The sequence below is a fragment of the Zootoca vivipara genome, chromosome 16 (genome assembly GCF_965207765.1).
Source record: "Zootoca vivipara chromosome 16, rZooViv2.hap1.1, whole genome shotgun sequence".
In the NCBI taxonomy this organism is placed as follows: domain Eukaryota; kingdom Metazoa; phylum Chordata; class Lepidosauria; order Squamata; family Lacertidae; genus Zootoca; species Zootoca vivipara.
This window is the reverse complement of record NC_142599.1, coordinates 25,281,147-25,302,460: the sequence shown is the minus strand read 5'-3', so window position 1 is coordinate 25,302,460 and position 21,314 is coordinate 25,281,147. Positions and strand designations below refer to the sequence as shown.

The window sequence follows — 21,314 nt, the reverse complement described above, 5'->3', positions numbered from 1 at the left end:
AGGATCCGAGCACAAGAACCCTCTGCCCTCCTATGGCTTCCAGCCACTGACATTCAGAAGCATTACTGTCTCTGATGAGGAGGCAGAGCACATACAGTGACTAGTAGCCATCCATAGCCTTCCCTGTCATAAATTTGTCCTATCCTCTTTTAAAACCACACTGCCTCATGTGGGAGTGAGTTACATAGTTTAATTATGCGCTGCGTGAAGAAGGACTTTTTCTGATGTTAATTCCTTGTTCTAAAGAAAAAATATATAATAATAATATTATAATAATTTATTATTTATACCCCGCCCATCTGGCTGGGTTTCCCCAGCCACTCTGGGCGGCTTCCAACAAAATATTAAAATTGGTAAAATATGTTCGGTTTTTTGTTTTTTAAAAAGGACTTTCTCAGAAATCGACGGAAGACTGAGAGCTGCCTGAATGAAGCTTGCACACCAGTGGTGGCCCACAGACCCCACTCTGAGAGCTCCTGATCTAGAGGCAACCAGGTTGGGGTGGGGTTTGGCTTTCATAAGCAGGAAGAATGGCAGGAGGTTTGTGTGTGACAGGACAGTGATTCACAACAGGAGCAAGGTAGCCGGGGACAAGGGAGGAGGAGAGAGAGACAGACAGAGACAGAAAAGTGGCTTCAGAACAGCTAGAAGCATCTTCTGTCCAACATCTGGAACCTTCCTCTTTTCCCAGGATGCAGTCCAAAAAACCACATGCCCGACTTCTGGCTGCAGACACAAGGAGATGGCCCACATCCGCCCTTTTAGGCTGCTGCCAATTTCTCTTTCCTGCTGCCATAACATTTCCTGGGCATTTGGGGGCTTATCTCCCTCCCTCAATACCAACCACCCCGCGGTTCCTTAGAGCCGGCTCAGGAACATTCTCTCTGCCCCTTGCCAAAGTCAAAGATTTATAGGTTCAGTTGCTTTGTTGTCAAGCTTGAGCGCTGAAAACTAAGTGGGCACCTTGGTGTGTTTGTGTGTTCACGGGGCAACACCCTCCACCCGCTGTTGACCCCACAAGGCAGCTCCCTCCTCCCCTGTTGATTTTCAACCTGCCAACTTCTGGAGTCGTGTGTGTGAGAGAGAACTGCAGCTGTGATGATGGGAAGTCTTTTCATTCCAATTAGTTAGACCACTTGATAGAAATGTTTAAACAGGTCAGTTGTAAAGAAAAGCCCGGGGTGCGGCCAAGAATGCCACCCAAAGCCTTGCCATCTGAAATTCTTCCTGGAGTTTTTTATTACTTGGTCTGCTTTCCAAAGTGGAATCAGCAGTGGTGTAGAAACTTGCCGATACGTACTATGAGGATACATATCCATCATAGAATTTTTGAGTTGGGACCCCAAAAGTCATCTAGTCCAACCTACTGCAAAGCAGGAGTCACAAATGAAGGATCCATCCAACCTCTGTTTGAAGATCTCCAATGAAGGAGAGAGTTCACAACCTTCCAGGGTAGCCTGTTCCACCGTCAAACAGAGGGAGTTATTCCTATTTTTCAGTTGGAATCTTCTTTCTTGTCATTTGAATGCATTGCTTTGGGTCCTTTCCTCTGGAACAGCCGGAAACAAGCTTTTTCTGTCTTCCATGAGACAGCCGTTCAGATATTTGAACATGGCTATAATATCACCTCTCAGTCTTCTCTTCTCCAACCTAAATATCCCCAAGTCCCTCAACTGTTCCTCATAAGGCTTGGTTTCCAGACCCTTCCTTGATCATCTTGGTTGTCCTCCTCTGCACACCTTGCAGCTTGTCAACATTCTTCTTAAACTGTGGTGCCCAGAACTGCAAATACGGTAGAAGTCCACATAGGGACTGACCAAGGCAGAAAAGAGTGATACTATTATACTTCCCTTGATCTGAATACCAGACATCTCTTGATCATAGCTGCCAAGTCTCCCGTTTTTCGCGGGAAACTCCCATATTAACAGTTTCCCGCTGGCAGCCCGGATTGGAAAAAATCCTGTAAATCCCCCGGATTTCCTACCTGCCAGAGAGGCTCCATTTTGGGTGCCGGCGCAGCCCGATTTCCGGTCCCCAGACATGGGCGGAGCGGCACCAGAAGTCGCTTCTACGCATGTCCGGACATGTGTAGAAGCGACTTCTGGTGCCGCTCTGCCCATGCCTGGGCATCGAAAATCGGGCAGAGTGGCACCGGAAGATGCTTTTACGCATGTCCGGACATGCGTAGAAGCGACTTCCAGTGCTGCGCCGCTGCTGATCCCGCATTTTTCAGTGGGAGACTTGGCAGCTATGAGACTCTTGATGCAGCCTAGAATTCTATTGGTTTTTTTGCCGGGGGGGGGGGGGAGAGGCTAAGATCTGAGGATGTTGTGCAAAGCTCTGAGGATGAACAGTGTTCATTTTTGGCCACATCCATACCACATGTTTAAATAACTATGATGCCACTTTGAACAGTCATGTTTTCCCCCAAAGTATTCTGGGAAGTGTAGTTTGCTAAGGTGCTGAGAGTTGTTAGGAGGCCCTTATTCCACTCTCAGAGCTACAGTTTCCAAAGTAGTTTAAAAATCCTTCTTCACAGGGAACTCTGGGAATTGTAGTGCTCTGAGTGGAATAGGGACTCTCCTAACAACTCTCAGTGCCCGTAATAAACAACAGCTCCCAGACATCTTTGGGAGAAGCTTAAAGTGGTACTGTAGTGCTTTAAACACATGTGGGAACATGGCCCTATGCTCCTTCAGCTCATTTTTGCCTCGTCCCATCTCTCAGATTTCCATAGCAGCATATAAAACGCTGCAGACTTTGTGGAATCGTACACATGACAGCATCGAAAACGAGTGACTTCTCCTTTTTGCAGATAAAATACACAAACACAGGCGGTGGGGGCTGAGATAGCGGTCTTTAAGTGTGCAGGCGAAAATGTTCAAAGCATGCCCCTCCATTCACCTCTGAAATAGTTGGAAAGATGCCTGAGTGCACCTGTCATTCGGCCCCTGCTGCATGAGTGGAAGGGCAGGGAATGCTCCCTCAGGAAGGTGAGGGCTTTCCATCATCATAGCTTGTGTGGATGATGCTTCTTCTTGGACATTTGCCAGGGCTTGGACACAATGCTGCTGACTCATTCTGCAGCTGCAGAACGCTACTTCTGTGAGCCTTAACACGGACGGCTTCCTCTCTTTCTCTGTATGGCCACAGGGCACCTTTGTGAGCTAAGCTAAGGCTGAATTTGCATCATACTGTACATTTAAAGCACCAGGATGCCGCTTTAAACAGGCACAGCTCGCCTCAAAGTATTCTGGGAGCTATGGTTTGTTTGGTGCTGAGAGTTGTTAGGAGGCTCCTGTTCCCCCTCACAGGGCTAGTTTCCGGAGCGGTTTAACAATCAATCCCTCTTCCCAGGGAATTCTGGGAACTGTAGCTCTGTGAAGGGAAGAGGCGTGTCCTTAGAACTCTTAACAAACTACAGCTCCCAGGATTCTTTGGGGGCTATTTAAAGTGGTATGGTACTGCTTGAAATGTATAATGCACATGGGGACTATTTCTCTTCTTGGCCTTCTTTATAGGGCTGTTGTGTAGATAAAGGATGAAAATGGGGATACCTGATTTAAATGTCTCTTGGGGGGGGGGGAATGAGAATTTTGTGCTAAGAGATTCTGTTTTCTCCTGGCCAGCTAAAAGGAAGCTCAAACCACAGACCAATAACTGTTTCACGAGTATGAAATCAGAACTGGATTGTGCTGTGCCATTGAAACTATAGGTATAGAATGGTTTAACAGTCAGTCCCTCTTCCTAGAGAATTCTGGGAATTTTAGCCTCCTTATGAACTCTCAGGACCCTTAAGCAACTACACTTCCCAAAATTATTTGGGGTAACCTTGACTGTTTAAAGTGGTATCATAGTGCCTTAAAAGGATGGTGTGACTGTGGCAAGGGGCGATGATTCTGAATGGAGAGGAAATTGGACATCTGTTTCATACACATGCATGGCTCTGCTGCGCACATGCACACTTTCCCAAGGAGGCAAAAATGTGGTCCTTAAGGTATGGGGGAAGGGGAAGCTGGGGACACCTCCGTGGGATCATTTCGGGGTATGGGGGGGAAGAGTGGATCATAAAATGGTGGCAACTAAGCAGGGCCGGCTCTTCATAGACCCTCGGTGGTGCAGTGCACCATGGCGCGGGGCTGGTAAGATGGGCGCCGGCCTGGCAAGGAGGGCGCCGCTCGGAAACCAATTGCGCCCTGCGAGGGCGGGGCGGGCGGCGGAGCGATCTCCGCCCCTGAGCACCAGGGCGCACGATCTGCTCAAGACGGCCCTGCAACTAAGTGGGAATTCCAGCACAAGGCAGGCAGCCACAGAGGTGGCAATGATGACTTTGGCGAGAGAACAGGAATGCAGATATATTCAGACCAGTCCCTGTCTCACAAGTCTCTCCTACCTCACAAGGATGCTGTAGGGATAAAACAGGACTGCCCTTTTGTATGCCAGCCAGAAATCCTTGGAGGAACTTGGCACACACATGCCATTAAATTAATGCTGATGATAAATAAACTGGAATCTTGGACATGGGAGCTTAGCAAAGGGGTGGGGAACCTCAGGCCCAGGGAAAGAATGTGGCCCCCTGAGCCTCTCTTTCCGGCCCTCAGAACATTCTCCAGCCCACAAACTTCACTGCCCCTGCTTCACACCCTCTTTGAGTGTTTCGGCTTGGCTGGGATGTGTCCTTCAACCCTGAAAATGCCTCTTACTTCCCTAGATGAAGAACAAGTGTGAGCATGTGAAGAAATCAGCCTCCAGTAGAAAGGTAACAATTGCATTTGTTGCCCAGTCCATGTTTGCCTCTGGCCCCGCCCATTACTGGCATGTGGCCCCCAGAAGGTTGTCCAGAAGGGAATGTGGCCCTCAGGCTGAAAAAGATTCTCAACTCCTGGCTTAGGATAACCATAGAGCTACACGGTGCTAATATGAGTGGTAACAGTGCTTTCTTATGGCTCCCAATAAAAGCTACTTAAATGAAGTTTTTGAAAAACGGAGCGGGGAAGCTGAAGTTCCTCAGGCTCACATGGAACTACTCTCTGCTCACCTGGGCCACTATTTGAAGATCCCACCCCACAAAATGAGAATTTACCTCTTTCACTGAAGCTGCTTTAAATCTCTCCACACCTGAGAAATTTGTTCCTAGATCTGCTGAGAAGTCAGAGAATGGATCAGAGTGAAAATTAAGTAGCTTGCAATTGAGAGGGCTGGCTTTAATCTTGCAAACTCAGCCTGCGGGCAAGTTAATTACAGCTAATGTTGGAGAGAAAGATTCAGTCAGGCCAAATTTCATCCAAGTTTTCAAAAGGGCCGCTTCCCAAAATATTCTCATCTGATTTTCTCTTCAATTTTTGGAGTTTTCTCCTGGAGATTCTGAAATTACATGATCTCTTGTTCTTTTTCCCCTCAAAGCACTAGGAATTCTCATTTGATCATACATACATACATACATACATACATACATACATACATATACATAGTAATGTTTGAAACTTCTTAGTTTAGAGAAAAGGTGAGTTAGAGATGACATGACAGACGCTTATACAATAATGCATGACATTCAGAAAGCAGATGTTGAAAAGTTTTTCTCCCTCTCATCATGACACTAGAAGGAGGTGGTCTGTCAGATATTTGAGGCCTCGTCCTATATTTCCATTTAGTTTTTAATAAAAATTTAGGTCTTGCACAAGAGTAACATGTATCTGTCTAAGGCTTGCACAAGAGATAAAAAGAGGTCTTGCGCAAATCCTTTGAATTATTATTATTATTATTATTAATTTTATGGTAAAAGCCCAATGTATATCTTTGATTACAATCTCTGAGGTAATCCCTCAAATGCACTCTTTAGATTAGAAAATAGTTTGTTGAAACTGGGAGGTGCCTTCCACAAACAGCAACTGAAATAGGCTGCTTCTATCATTGGGGCCACTGGAAAAAAAACAAAATGGCGTAGGTTATGCTCAGCTCAGGTGGGAAGCAAACAGAAGTAGGGGTGTATCGGTAGAGACTTCCAAATCGCCACACATATGACAGATTATTTTTCTCTATTGATTTCCACCCCACCCCCACCCCCAGCAAATGTAGAAGGAAAGAAATAACAGAACACAACCCTGCATTTTGATGATGCCAGTGTTGTACGGGTGTTGCAAAAAACTTAAATACATGAGCAGCACCGACTCCATAATAAGCTCCTGACTAAATGGAACCACCCACAGAAAGCACAAGTTAAGATACAGGGCCTACCGTGAGGCAGAATGAGGCAGCTGCCTCAGGCGGCAGATTCTGAGGGGCAGGAAGTGGAGGAAGCTGTGTGTGTGCCCCATGGCCTACCCAATGCCCCTTAAGCTAACCTGCTTCCCTCAGGTGACATGGAGGGTGCTGCCCAGGAGCTAGCACCCAATTAAGACTCAACTGCCAGTCCGGCAGGCTGTCGTACATGGAATGGGAGGGAAGGCGCCATATTGTCATTCACCTCAGGCGGCAAAATGTTTCAGGCCAGCCCCAGATACAGCTCTTCCTTCATACACTCGGGCTCCTGTGGGATGATTCTGCCTGTGTTGTTGTCAGATAACCTTCCCTATTTGTACTTCATTCCCACCATGGGATTCAGAGAGAGAAATAGTACAGGAAAACACAGCGCCACAAAGTCAAACATGGCGGGGAGTACAACATTAACTGCCTGAGAACCTGTTAAGATTTATTCTCTGGAGGAAAAAAAGAGGGCATTCTGGTGAGGGCATTATTTTCTGAATGCCCCTGGCACAAAAAGACCACCCTTGCCATAGCCCTTTTTTCTTTCTTTTTCTCCTTCCAAATAATAACTCTTTAACAAGGCAGAAGGGAATAAAAGAATCTTTGGCCAGTCTCCGACATTCAAACAGGGAATGAGGAAAGGACATGGGGCCTGAATGGAATCTTAAAAAAGGCCTCGTCCCTGTGACTAATCGGAGGGAAGGAGACCTCATTTTTCTCTGGGCCTGGGTGGCGGTGGTGGCAGCCCAAATGGAGCCAGTGAAGCTTTGCTAAAGAGACGTATGATTAAAAAGCTCTCAGGAACCACAGAGCATAAAAGTTGGCCACTCTCTTAATTTAGGGGCTTCCTCAGAATTTCCAGTTGAAATTCGCTTTGCTGAGCTCTGCAGAGGATGTCTAGTTCTCAGGGTGTTGACTTGAAGTTGGAGTGTTTTAACTTTCTCCTCAGAGCTCCCACTGTGGGGCCATTTTGCTACGTACAACAATATGGTGGCCGTTGCATGTGCAGAAGCTAATTGGGGTAGCAGTTGACTCTTAGGCCAAATTCGCACCATACATTTAAATCACCATGAAGCAGTCATTACTTCATTCAAAAGATTCTGGGAGCTGCAGTCTGTTAAGGGTGCTGAGAGTTGTTAAGAGTTGTTACATTCCTCTCACAGAACTACAATTTCCAGTGTTTCCTGTGAAGGGTGATTGATTGTTAATGACATGGGGAATTGTAGCTCTGGGAGGGAAATTGGGGTCTCCTAACAACTCCTCAGCTCCCTTAAAAAGCTACAGCTCCCAGAATCCTTTAGAATAGATGAAGCCATGACTGCTTCATGGTGCTTTAAATGTATATGGTGTGAATGTGACCTATGTTTACAGTTCCATTGAATTTGGTGGATCTTGTGCTTGGGAAAATGAGGTTGGGTTGCAGCCTCGGTGAAATAATCATATGAACTTTTGGTCACTTAATCAGTTGATTTAGATCTGGAATCCACTTGTGTATGAGAAATAAATGTTATCAAGAAAAAACACATACTTTGTTCTTAATGATGAGTTTGTTGCAGCAATTTGCCTTTGTGAGAAGGGGCATTTCCTGTTCCCTTTCACACAGAGAAATGGAGGCCTCCTCTACAATGCTACTTTCCAGCTGCAATTTATATAAGTACTTGTATTAAAAATAAATAATACATAGGCTAATTGTCTAGGCTAGGCCATATTTTGTTGGACTCAGATTCCCATAATTCCTGACCATTGGCTAAGCTAGCTGAGGAATATGGGAGTTGTAGTCCAGCAACATCTGGAGGGCACCAAGTTGGCTGATTTAAGTGAAATTGGGCCCTAGGCTGAGCTAAAAACACACAGAACAGGCACCCCCAAACTGTGGCCCTCCAGATTTTTTTGCCTACAACTCCCATGATCCCTAGCTAACAGGACCAGTGGTCAGGGATGATGGGAATTGTAGTCCAAAACATCTGGAGGGCCGAAGTTTGGGGATGCCTGATCCAGAACCTAAATGGGAAGCCTTACCCCAAATTGGCCTGCCTCAGACTGTCTGTCTTCTGTGACTTTGGGATGAAACAGTCTTTGCAAGAATGCCAAAGCGGGTGATGCTACGAGCTGTGCCAAGGCCGCTTAGAAATAAATTATAGGAGATACTGTTCAATGAAGCGAGTGAAACAAGGCCCGTCATGCAGAAACACTTCAGACAGTACTGACGAAAGGTCATGGTACTTGTAAAGAAGAGTCTGCCCTTCAGAAGAATCTGGCCTAGACAATGGTGGGGTTGGAGAATGTGCCAGCGAAATGTCTTTTGCTGTCTGACATTTTCCCTGATAGCAGTTGATCCGCAAGCGCAACTTCAATTACCTATTGGCCGCCACTGCTCTGTGCCAAGGGAAAGCTTGGCTACAGCTCCAAGGATGTTGGTTCCACTCATTGGGCACCATGTGATGCCAAAGAGCAGCTTTTGCCAACTGGTGCCCTCCCAAAGCTTTGGACTACATTTAGACTCCTCATATCACCAGGGAATGGGTATTTTAAGGCCACATTTGCACCATACATTTAAAGCACTATCTAGCCACTTTAAACAGTCATGGCTTCCCACAAATAATTCTGGTTATGGCTGTAGCTCATTCTGGCAACTCCAGGTGAAGCTGGAACAGGGTCCCTGCCTGAAACCCTGGAGAACCTGACAATACTGAGCTAGATGGAACAATGGGTCTTTTATCAGTGTCAGGCAGGCATCCCCAAACTGCAGCCCTCCAGATGTTTTGGCTTACAACTCCCTATGATCCCTAGCTAACAGGACCAGTGGTCGGGGAAGATGGGAATTGTAGCCCAAAACATCTGGATGGCTGAAGTTTGGGGATGCCTGGTGTAAGGCAGCTTCCTATGTGCTATTACAGGAGCCGCAGTTTGTTAAGGGTGATTAAATTTGTTAGGAGCCCCACTATTCCCCTCACAATACCCAGAGAGGTTTAACAGTCAAGGGAACTCCAGGACTGTGATCAGGTATAATAACAGAGTGTTAGACTCAGACCAGGGTTCAAATCCTCACTTGTTCATGAAGCTCACTGGGTGATCTTTGAGCCGCTGCCTCAAAACCTTACCTGTCTCATAGGGCATTAAATGAGGGGAGGGGGCGATAATGTATGCTTGAGCTATTTTGACAAAAAAAGTAGGATATAAATACAATGAATAAATAAAATAATAAATACTGTATTCCGTTAGGACAAATGGCCTCTTTGTGTTAAACTAACAAAGTTTATCCTCCAGTTCACTTCTTTAGGATTAAAATATTTCTTTTTTAAAAAAATCTTCTATGGAAAAACAGCCCAACAAAGACATTTATTATTTTTTATTTCTTTCAGGTACTTGGAAGAATGCTGGAGCTGGCATTTGTTTTGGATGTTCTTCTGCCTACCTTTCTAATACTTTTTATATTTCTCCCTCTCCCTGACAGAAACCATAATGGCGTATATCCTGCTGGTATTCTCTACCTTTGCCCAGGCTGTTTTCACAAATGCATTCAGCTTCTCCAGGGAAAGCACAGGTAACTGGGAACTTGGGGCTAGTCTACAGCAGCAGGCAGAACTGGATCTACTGATAAATCTCTGGGAGATTTCCAGTAGATCAACAAGATTTTCTAAGGCCCCCTCTGACGGAACATTTAAAGCAGTATCACACCACTTTAAACGTGCCTGGCTTCTCCCAAAGAATCATGGGAACTGTAGTTTGTTACAGGGGGTGTATAAAATGATGCAGCCTAAGACTGAGGCCCTGGGCTGTTATTCCTAAACATGTGCTTTCTCTGCTTCTCCCTTCCAGATGACCTCAAAGTTCTGCGGGTCTCCATTGCCAAATACCCACCAGTCCGAGCTGTTCTTTCTGGCAGCCTCACCATCCCCTGCCATGTTACCTACTTGCATCCACTTCCCACTTCCGGGACTGGAGGCCGCCGGGCTGTCCAAGGGGCACCCCGTGTGAAGTGGACCTTCATCACAGAGGGCAGAGAAGCAGAGATCCTGGTCGCTCGGGGCCTGAAGGTGAAGGTGAGCGAAGCCTACCGCGACAGAGTCTCCCTGCCCTTTTATCCAGACTCACCAACAGACGCCACCTTGGTCCTGAGCGAACTGCGATCCAACGACTCCGGGGTGTATCGCTGTGATGTCCAACATGGGATCGAGGATGGGCATGACCTGCTGCAGGTGAAGGTCAAAGGTAACGTTGCGCTCTGCCAGAGTGTCTTGCTGAAAGGGCTTGCTGTGTTTATTGCAGATTCAAGTCCCATAGCACTAGGCCTGATCTCAGGAAACACCCATTCTAATTGCGGAGGTTGAGGGGAATATAAGGACTCAGCCACACTTTTGCTCGTCCTATGCCAGAAAGCACAGGTCTGTGTGGCTTGTCTTGTGTTTTCTAGGCATGGGTCTGGTTGTTTTTTTACTGGTTCTGTTGCTTTCATTGGAAAGACCTGCACTTTAGCACTGAATTGAAGAAAACACCAGTCTGCAGAAAACCCAATTGGTGTTTACTTATTTCAGCAGTAAAACCACGTTTTCCTAGAGGAAAGCGGCAGGAGAAGTAGAAGTCTGGATGAGCCCTAAGTTTTATTCAGTTTCAGAACTAACAAAAAAAAGCCATGTTGCATTCAGAACTGAAAAACACCAGTCCCCCTGCCCACCCAGCACTCTCCCCCACTTGGGATTCCTAGCAACTGCCTCCGACCATGAAGGCTGAGAATAGTCATGGGCGTAACCAAGGGGGGACAGGGGGGCAGCTGCCTCCCCCGCCGATCAAGTAAAGCAATAGAAATACTTAACTATCTGACCAATCTCGTCGGCCCTGCCCCCCCCCCCAAAAAAATCCTGGCTACACCCCTGAAAATAGCAATCGTGGCTAGTAACCATTGATAGCCTTGTTTTAGTTTAGAGAAGTAGTGAGTAAGAAGCAACATGATAGAAGTTTATAAAATTATGCATAGTACAGTATGGGGAAAGTGGATAGGGAAAGGTTTTTTCCCCTCTGCCATAACACTAAAACTCGTTGACATCCAAGGAAACTGAATGTCGAAAGATTCAGCACAAGAAAGTACTTCTTCATGCAGCACATAGTTAAACTACAGAAATCATTCTTACAGGATGCAGTGATGGCCACTGATTTGGATGACTTGAAAAGATTAGACAAATTCATGGAGGAGCAGGCTATTGATGACTGCTAGCAACAATGGTTATGCTCTGCCTCCCACAGGCATCTGGTTGGCCACTGTGAGAACAGAATGCTGGACCAGATGGACCCTATGCCTGATCCCATAGCACATTCTTCTTATGTATTCAAATACATACTGCCCTGAATATGGAGATTCCACTAAACCTTTACGATCACTAACAGCCACCGAGGGACCACTCTTCATGAACTTATCTAATCATATAAAAAGCTAGATCTTCATTGCTGGCAAAGCACCCAGCAGAATTGGATTGATTAAAGCAGGGGTAGGCAACCTCAGGCCCGTGGGCCGGATGCGGCCCAATCGCCTTCTCAATCAGGCCCATGGACGGTCTGGGAATTAACGTGTTTTTACATGAGTAGAATGTGTGCTTTTATTTAAAATGCATCTCTGGGTTATTTGTGGGGCATAGGAATTTGTTTGATTCCCCCCCCCCCCAAAAAAAAATATAGTCCGGCCCACCACATGGTCTGAGGGACGGTGGACCGGCCCATGCCTGAAAAAGGTTACTGACCCCTTTGGATGCACACAAGCTGATTCAACATCATGCATATAAGCGCATTTATAACACTTTGACAGCCTTGGAAAGAATCCTAGGACTGTAGTTTACCCGCCACAGAGCTCCAATTCCCAGCACCCGTAGAAAACTAGAGTTCCCAGGATTATTGGAGGAAAGCAATGCACTTTCAATTTGCTCTAAATGTATGATGCCTTCTCCCATATTCTAGGAGTTGTGTTCCTTTATCGGGAAGGCTCTACCCGCTATGCTTACACCTTTGCCAAGGCTCAGGAGGCCTGTACCAGAATAGAAGCTGAGATTGCTACACCGGAGCAGTTGTATGCTGCCTATCTCAGTGGTTATGAGCAGTGTGATGCAGGCTGGATCGCCGACCAAACCGTCAGGTAGGTGGGACTTCGAAGCTCGGTCGGTCAGTGGCATGGGGTGGAAAATGTCCTGCTATCCATAGACATTTCTTTATTAATTGCATTTATACCCTACCTTTTTCTCCAAGGAGCTCAAAGTGGTATACATAGTGCTCCTGCTCTTCTTCCTCATTTAATCCCTACAATAACCCGGCAAGGTAGGTTAGGTTGAGAGGCAGTGATTGGCCCAGGGGTCACCCTTGGCTTCATGGCCAAATGGGGATTCAAACTTTTGTCTCCCAGGTCCTAGTCTGACACTTAACCACCACACTGGCTTTCTTTATTAAATTTTAAAGTGTGAATTAGTGACATAATGAATGAATAGAATATCAGTCAAACTGGCCCCTTTCTTTCTTTCTTTCTTTCTTTCTTTCTTTCTTTCTTTCTTTCAACATTCCTCTTTATATTTAAAATTATTTTTCAAGTACATATATAGAATAATTACAGTTCAAAGAGCCAGGCTTTTATATATCTAGTTATTCTTTTCTTGTAGAATTGGTATAGAATGAAGGCACCTGTGGTAATAATCATTATACAATTAAGTTTGGAATGATAAATTATAGTTTACATAAATTATGTTATATGCCCCCAATAATGGATATGCATTGACTGAATCAAATTACAGAATTTTAGAGTTGGAAGGGACCATGAGGGTCATCTAATCCAACCACCTGAAAAGCAGGAATCTCTTTTTTGCCTAATGTGGTGCTCGAACCCACGAGATTAAGCTCTTCACATTATAATTCCAAGAGAGAATAAATGGAGTTCATTCTCCTGCAAACTTGTTATTTTTCTACCTACCTTCTCTTCCTCTGATCAAATTTGTTAATTTAATCATGGTAGCTGTCTTCCAAATTTTAGAAAGCTAAACATCAATAGAAGCAGCTATTGGAAGATTACCATTCTGGCTGCTGGGAACAAATAAATTACCATTTGAAAGTCTTCCTCTAGTATTTTTCTTAATCAACTTTTTATCCACAAATTTAAAAAAATACTTAAAATGGTTATTTAAAAAGTAAGACATGATAATTAAAAAATACAGTAAGATATGATAAAGAAATATAATAATAAAATCATCAACTCACATTGAGGATACAGTTACCACCAGTACATCCACATGTCCAAATAAATATCCATACAAAATTGTCTATATGAAATATGTTCAAATGTAGCCCGGCAGTGAGGTCCTGCTCAGACCATTGCAGTCCTCCTGTTAAAAGGTTATCTCAAGCAGCAAATGATAGAAAATACCTCTCTCTCTGTGCCAGAGACCTTGTATGTATACATGTGTATACATGTACACACATGGATCAGAAATCTGGAAATAGAATGTTTCTGTTATTTGAGATTATCTTATGCTCTGCAACCTACAGAGCAGCCTTCCCCAACCTGGTGCTCTCCAGATGTATCCAGTAATCATGGGTAGACTGCCCTGGAACAAGCAGGCTCTACGTGCAGCTCTCGTGGCTCATCACTATTGAGAGACCAGTCCTCCACATATTTGCCTAATCCTTAATTTAGTGACCCCTCCTCCCATTATCACTTATTTTTCTTATCAAAGGAAGGCCAGCATTCTGGATTCCCAACTCCAGATGGCAAATTCCGCACTCATGCGCTGTAATTTGTGATGCACAAAAATGCACACACACACCGTACCATTTATTTGTGCAATGGGGAAAGAGTACTGGGAAATGCCTGTCTTCAGAGGAACTTCATCTGCAGTCTTTCCCAACCTGGTTACCCTCCAGATGTTTTAGACTGCAACTCCCATTAGTCATTTTGGAATGCAAATCCCATCAGCCCCAGGCTGTATGGCCCAGGCTGTATGGTTGGAGCTGTAGTGCATCTGGAGGATACCAGGCTCACAAAGGCTGAATCAGAGGTTAGGCAGGTGGGGTGGCTTTCAGGTGGTGGAAACCTTTCCAGGATAGGGAGGGCTTGGCCTCTTTTGGAACTGGGTGTTTGATGCAGTGCTAATGAGAAAATGTGACTCAAGCCATCTTTTAAGAACTGGTTGTTTTTATTAGCTTTGAATTTCAGGAATGGTGACATTTTTATGGAGCTATAAAAGCCCAAGATTTATGCTGCCTCCAGGATCAGAGGCACGGTGTCTCTCTGCATAGCAATTGCTGGGGAATAGAGCCAGAAGGTGGCCATTGTGCTTATGATGTACTGCTTGTGAACAGGAGGTTGGACTACCTGGGTCCTTGGCCTGATCCAACAGCCAGGCTCTTTCAATATTGACTAAGGGCTATACACATTATGAAACTAGCACTGACATTGTGGAATATCCCTCCTGCTTTTTCTGTAGGCATTGCATAAGTGAAATTCAAACTCCCTGCAGCTCTGTTTAAAATGGGGTCATTTTGAAAAGAATTTTTTTAAAGGAAGAACCTGTTCAAAACCTCACATTCCCAGTGGGGTCACTGGGACCACACGGGGGCATGCAGTCCAACTAGAGAACACACCACCCCATCACTTTTCTTTTCCAAATGTTACCTGGTAGTAATGGGGTGGGGGTGGCTCATGGGAGAGCCTCAGGCACACCTTTGATGCTGCTTTGAGGAACCATGAGAAGTTTAAGGTCGTGGTGCCCCTGGATGCTAATGGCCTTTCTTGGGAAATAAAGAACCATGAGAAGCCAGATTTCCTATGGTTCCTGGTTCCCTTCATGAAATTGTGCATGTCTGTTCTAATGGAAGCTTTGACCAGGATGTTTTCCATTGCTTATAGGGCAGCAGGGCATACCATAAAGCTTAGCACTAAGGAGACCCCACCCACCCACCACCTTAATTTCCCAGAGGTGTATATAAATATAAGTTAGCATATGCCATTATTAATGCAAAGTTGAATGGTATGCTCTCAGCAACTGCAGTTAATGCTTAAATGTTTCATACTGAATGGGATCACCAGGGCTGTTCTCTGTGACATTCCCTAGGCCTCAGATTTGGGCCATAGTCATCCTCCCTGAGTGGTGCCTTCCTCTTTAGCCATTGGCTCCTTCTAGGCCCTGGAATTACAAGCTGTGGGGATATCTCTACTGACCCTTCTGACCCTTGAGGATTCTCTGAAGCAGTCCTCAGAGTCTGGTGACAGAGGGGTCCCCTTGAGGTTCAGGGAAGTTCTTGCTAGCCCCAGTGACAGCAGCTGTATGTGGAACATGCCAGTGAGAAGCTCCATCTCTTTCCCCAATCCGCCATTGGTGGAGGGCTCTGATTCATCCTAGTCTGGGGCTATGACACCGAACACTGTTCTTATCTTCAGGTACCCCATACAGACCCCTCGTGAAGCCTGTTACGGAGACATGGATGGATTTCCGGGCGTCCGTAACTATGGGGTTGTGGACCCAGAAGACATGTATGATGTCTATTGCTATGCTGAAGAACTGTATGGTGAGTTAGATTGCCAAAATATCCTTGCCCTTTGAAATCAGAGTCTTCATGTTGCCTTTTGCTGTGGGGTGTATAGAGTAGCTAACTATTGCATTGCCTGCTGAACTTGTGATCCATTCCATCAAATACAGCCCATCAACCAGACATTCATTCATTCATGTCCTTGTTTTATACCCCACCCCTTCCTCCAGATCAGAGCTTACAACACAGCATACTACCACAACATTGCAGGTTACTATCAGTGAAGAGCTCTGGACTTCCATGAGGCGGAATTTCCCTTTTTAGTCTCTCTCAATCTCAACAAATGAGATACCACTTAAAATATTACAAAATGATATCTCATGCCTATGCATAGATCAGGGGTCAGCAATTTTTTTCAGCAGAGGGCCGGTCTGCTGTCCCTCAGACTTTGTGCAAGGTCGGACTATATTTTGGAAAAAAATAATGAACGAATTCCTATGCCCCACAAATAACCCTGAGATGCATTTTAAATAAAAGCATACATTCTACTCATGTAAGAACACCAGGCAGGCCCCACAAATAACCCAGAGATGCATTTTAAATAAAAGGACAGATTCTACTCATGTAAAAACACGCTGATTCCCGGACCATCCGCGAGCTGGATTTAGAAGGTGATTGGGCCGGATCTGGCCCACGGGCCTTAGTTTGCCTACCCATGCCATAGATCTTCAACCAGTGTGATGAATCCCATAGGTGAGTTGCATTGCCACACGAGGTAAGGTAAAGGTACCCCTGACCATTAGGCCCAGTTGTGACTGACTCTGGGGTTGTGGCACTCATCTCGCGTTATTGGCCGAGAGAGCCGGCATACAGCTTCCAGGTCATGCGGCCAGCATGACAAAGCTGCTTCTGGTGAACCAGAGCAGCACACGGAAATGCCGTTTACCTTCCCACTGTAGCAGTACCTATTTATCTACTTGCACTTTGACATGCTTTCGAACTGCTAGATTGGTAGTTGCCTGTGATGCGGGTGGCACTGTGGGTTAAACCACAGAGCCTATGGCTTGCTGATCAGAAGGTTGGCGGTTCGAATCCCCGCAACGGGGTGAGCTCCTGTTGCTCAGTCCCAGCTCCAGCCACACGAGGTAGCTTGTTGCAAAGCTGTTGCTTCCATGATTCCAGTTTATGCTGACCAGACCAAAGGAACACTACATGTGTTTCTTGACAAGGAGGCGTTCTTCTGATGAGATGCTTGTTTTTATCAGTTTCCATGAGTGCTGCAATGTAGCAAGAGAAAGGCACAAGGCATTTTAAAAATAAGATATGTATTTCTGGTCACCTGCATGCTCATGCCTTTCTCCTGCCCCATTGCAGGACTAGTTTTCATTTCTGTGTAATGCTGAGGAACAGTAGATATGTTGCTCTCTGAATTGCCATTTTAGGGTGAGATAATGTCTGATGCTTCATTATGCTTTTTATATTCTTTGGAAAGTCACCCAGACTGGCTGGGGCCAAACAGTCAGATGGGCAGGGTATATGTAACAATTATTGTTGTTGTTGTTGTTACTATTAAGTATAAATCAAAAATGAGAAAATGAAAGTGGGACTAATGTCGCAGCTTGGGAGTCAGAGGTGAGTCTCAAGTCTGGACCGGATGAAGATTCCATATTATCTCCTCATATTCACTGAATTGCTGGAGAGGCTGTGGAATGTGTGGTGGGCATATAGGAAAGTGGCTCAGTTCTGAGAAGAAGCATTTGTTGAAATAAAAGTAATTACTGGACAAAACACTTTTAAATGTCCAAAGCTGGCTCAGCTCAATCGTTTTACAAGAGGTAACATTAACCTAATCCGAATAAGATGTCTTTTACTAGCAGCCAGCTTGTAATAATGAGATACTGGAAGAAATTGGAGGGTGCTTCTTTGGCAAACTGGTACAGTGAAGTATGGCAAGTAGCACCTGTGGAAAATTGGCTAATAAAATAAAACTGGCACAAGGTTTGAAACAAAAGGATGCTTTCACAATAGATTGCTCCAGCTTTATTATGTACATGGCTGGAAATGAAAACAGAGGGCTCAATTCACAATATGAAACTTTATGCTTAGCATAAAGTGTACATTGCCTTCTCTGCAAATGGTTGAATGAGATTGGCACTTATTATCCTATTTGGATGTCATTTCTGATGTATTGCCTAAATTTTATCTTCTGGGCCAGGGTGAGATGTTTTATTTTAAGTTTTACAATGTTGTAAGAATTTAATGATAACAATTTAAAACAACAACAGAGCATACTATATAATGTCATGTAAAATAAACCTAAGTAAAAGCTGCAACACCAGTTGTCTGCACCTGTCACCAAAACATGCATAATCTCACTGAGGAGGGTGTCCCATAAAGAGGGTGCCACCCCAAGAATGCCATGCCCCATGCCTTGCCTGCCACCTGAACTGAAGGAAGAGGCCCCCTCTTCTCACACCAAGGAGCAGTACCTAAGTGCTTCTCCCCAGATAGTCCTTACGTAACATTAATTTACCATGTAGTACAGGAATGGGGAACCTCGGGGCAAGAGGCCAAATACAACCTTCCAGGCATCTATGTCCAGTGCTTGGGACTCTTCCCTGGACCTTCCCCAGGCCACACCTCTCAGTGGTCCTGCTCTGCACCCTCCTCGAGTATACTTGCCTGTTTGGGATGTTTCTTTGTCTTAAGCATTTTAAAATAGGGTGAGGAACCTATGGCCCTCCAGATGTTGCTGGACTACAACCCCCAACATCCCTGACCATTGGCCACGCTGGCTGCAGGGGCTGATGGGAAGATGGAAGTCAAATAACACATACTTTGTAACAACTTAGGCTGCTTGGAGCTTTTTGAAATATTAATAAAATGTTTTGAAATATTAATCAAATATTAAACACAATTTATAAATGTGATTAAATAAATAGAACATCTGGAGAGCCGCAGATTAGCCATTCTTGTTTTAACAGATAAGTAAATATGCTTCTTTTAATTCAAGCCAAAGCATGTTTTGTTCTTATCTCTTTAAACACTGGTGCCTGACTTGTCTCTGGTTGCAGGAGAGTTGTTTGTGGTGAGCTCTCCAGAGAAATTCACTTGGGAGGAGGCCAAAGCTGAGTGTAAGTCTCTGGGAGTGGAGATTGCCACGACAGGCCAGCTGTATGCAGCATGGAATGAAGGTCTGGACCACTGCAACCCTGGCTGGCTGGCAGACGGAAGTGTGCGGTATCCCATCGTCACCCCACGGGAGAAGTGTGGAGGAAACGTCTCAGGAGTCAAAACCATATTCCTCTTTCGCAACCAGACTGGATTTCCAGATCCCCAAAGCAAATATGATGTGTATTGCTTTAGAGGTAATAATCCTTCTGGCATGACTAAACTCTGAGTAGGATTGCCACCTTGCTCACCTGGAGGTCAAAATGCAAGATAAATTCAGTCTGTGAAACTTTTCCAATCATTTGCCAGGAAGCGATACACCTGCTAATTTTCTCTGTGTTAGAGCAGGCATCCCCAAACTTTGGCTCTCCAGATGTTTTGGACTACAATTCCCATCATCCCTGGCCACTGGTCCTCTTAGCTAGGGATCATGGGAGTTGTAGGCCAAAACATCTGGAGGGCCGCAGTTTGGGGATGCCTGTGTTAGAGGCTCCTCTCAAAAGCACAAGAGCAGAGCCAGTGGGGGGAAGGTGGCAACTCTATTCACTATTCACTTGAACAATTACTTCTAGGGCTCATCCACACTCACCTTTGCTCCGTGCATTCTAGGCACAGGTCCACTCTTTCCAGGTCTGTTTCTGGGCGGTTTTTCCTTTTGTCTTGGTGCTTTCCCCGAGAAAACCCACATTTTACTGCTGAATCACCGCAAACGCCAATTGGGTTTGCTGCAGATTGCCGTTTGCTCCAATTCTGCAGTAAAACATGAGTTTTCCTAGGGAAAGTGTTGGGACAAAGAAAAACTGCTCGGACACAGACCTGGAAAGCCCAGACCTGTGCCTAGAAAGCACATAGGAAAGGTACATGTGGATGAGCCCCTAGTTTGCTAATGTTTTATGTGATTTAATTCTTGCAGGGTCCTTGGAAAGGTTTTGTTATAGTGGCACCACTAGGCAGAAATCTGGGTCCTCACAGGAGGCACCGTCCCTTTAGACTGCTCCCATGTTGCAGGTGGGATTCAGTCAAATACTGACAACATTGCATTATCAGCACATTCCTTAATGTGGATTTGGCACTCTTGCACATCAAACTGGTCCTCTCTGCCCTGCCCCCCTAAAGTCCTAACTTCTTGAGGTGGAATGAAAGTGACAGGAAAATGCACTGGAAAGTGTGTGCATGAGGAATAACAATTGCTTGAGGCAATGTTGTCTAGCCTCCCCATAAACAAATCAGAACAAATGCTTGACATGGGAGTTTACATGCATTTCAACCAATCTGAAATTTGAACCAATTTCAATTTGAACCAATTTTCAAACGAATGCATCTTCAACAGATGCATTTCAACAAATCAGAACAATTGCTTGACATACCAATTTGAAATGCCATCCACTAACCTTCACACAAACAAATCAGAATGAATGCTCAACAAACAAACAAACAAACAAACAAACAAACAAACAAACAGTGAGTGCCGTTCAGCCTACCTGCAACCTTTGTCTGGAAGAGACCTTAGAATTCAGCCTGGCTTGCCTATGTCTTTTGCCAATGGGGCAAAGCACATGCAGCTCCATGTTCAAAATGTGCAAGCAGCTGTGTTCAAAATGTGGTGTGTGATGCCCTTGTGGCTTGGTTTCAAAATGCAAAAAAAGGGAAGGCAGGTGGAAAGCCCTCAGACCATGGAGGAGCATACACCCTGGAGGTTGTCCACCTGCAAGCAGCAGCGTGCCCCCCACCCCAGTCATATTTGAGTGCAGGAAAGAGAGGGGAGAATGGGGAGATGATGTTGGCGGCACCATCACTGGCGCAACCATTTGCACATATATGTCCCTGAATTTCATTGAAAAGCTCAGCTCTGTTCCTGCCACACACCCACGCCCCTAAACAGATTGCAACAGCATAATGAGTAATTGATGCCGTCATCCTAAACACATTTCTTACAGAGTAAATCCCATGGACACCATGGAATTTATAGCTGAGTAAAACTAGAATAATTCCCTTTGGACACTGTCATTACTCACTTCCCTTCCCTTCTCTGCCAATCTCCATCTTCCAAGTCAAATACACCCCCATTTCCATCACCAATCCCCATAACACAGTCAAAAGGATGGATGGAGTTGCAGTCTGGCAAATTTGGAGATACAAACTTCCCACCTAAGTGTCATTTGACGTTCTTTCAACCCCCACCCCTACCATTTGCAGGGGGGTGGAGTGATCTGGGCAGGAGGATAATACAGATCACTATCTAAAGCTCCCCCATCACTACTGTAGTGGTTTAATTCCTCCAGTGTCTAAAATTTAATGTCCACAACAGCCCTGTGAGGTAGGTTACGCTGAGATGTAGGTACTGACCCCAGGTCACCCAGTGAGTTTTGTGGCTGAGTGATCTGCCCCATTCATGTCTAAAACGG

At 45.2% G+C, this 21,314-nt stretch overlaps 1 protein-coding gene across 4 annotated transcripts in view; it reads left to right on the top strand.

Annotated features, from left to right (window-relative positions):
* The window catches only part of BCAN (brevican), a 48,373-nt gene that overhangs the window by 10,557 nt on the left and 16,502 nt on the right, over positions 1-21,314 (top strand). For all 4 annotated transcript variants that reach the window (XM_035098774.3, XM_035098773.3, XM_088659086.1 and 1 more), the window contains exons 2-6: positions 9,698-9,787; positions 10,063-10,455; positions 12,190-12,364; positions 15,650-15,777; positions 18,813-19,106. In XM_035098774.3, the coding sequence (XP_034954665.3) occupies positions 9,706-9,787; positions 10,063-10,455; positions 12,190-12,364; positions 15,650-15,777; positions 18,813-19,106 (1,072 nt within the window). In that variant the 5' untranslated portion in view covers positions 9,698-9,705. The remainder of the gene's footprint in view (positions 1-9,697; positions 9,788-10,062; positions 10,456-12,189; positions 12,365-15,649; positions 15,778-18,812; positions 19,107-21,314) is intronic.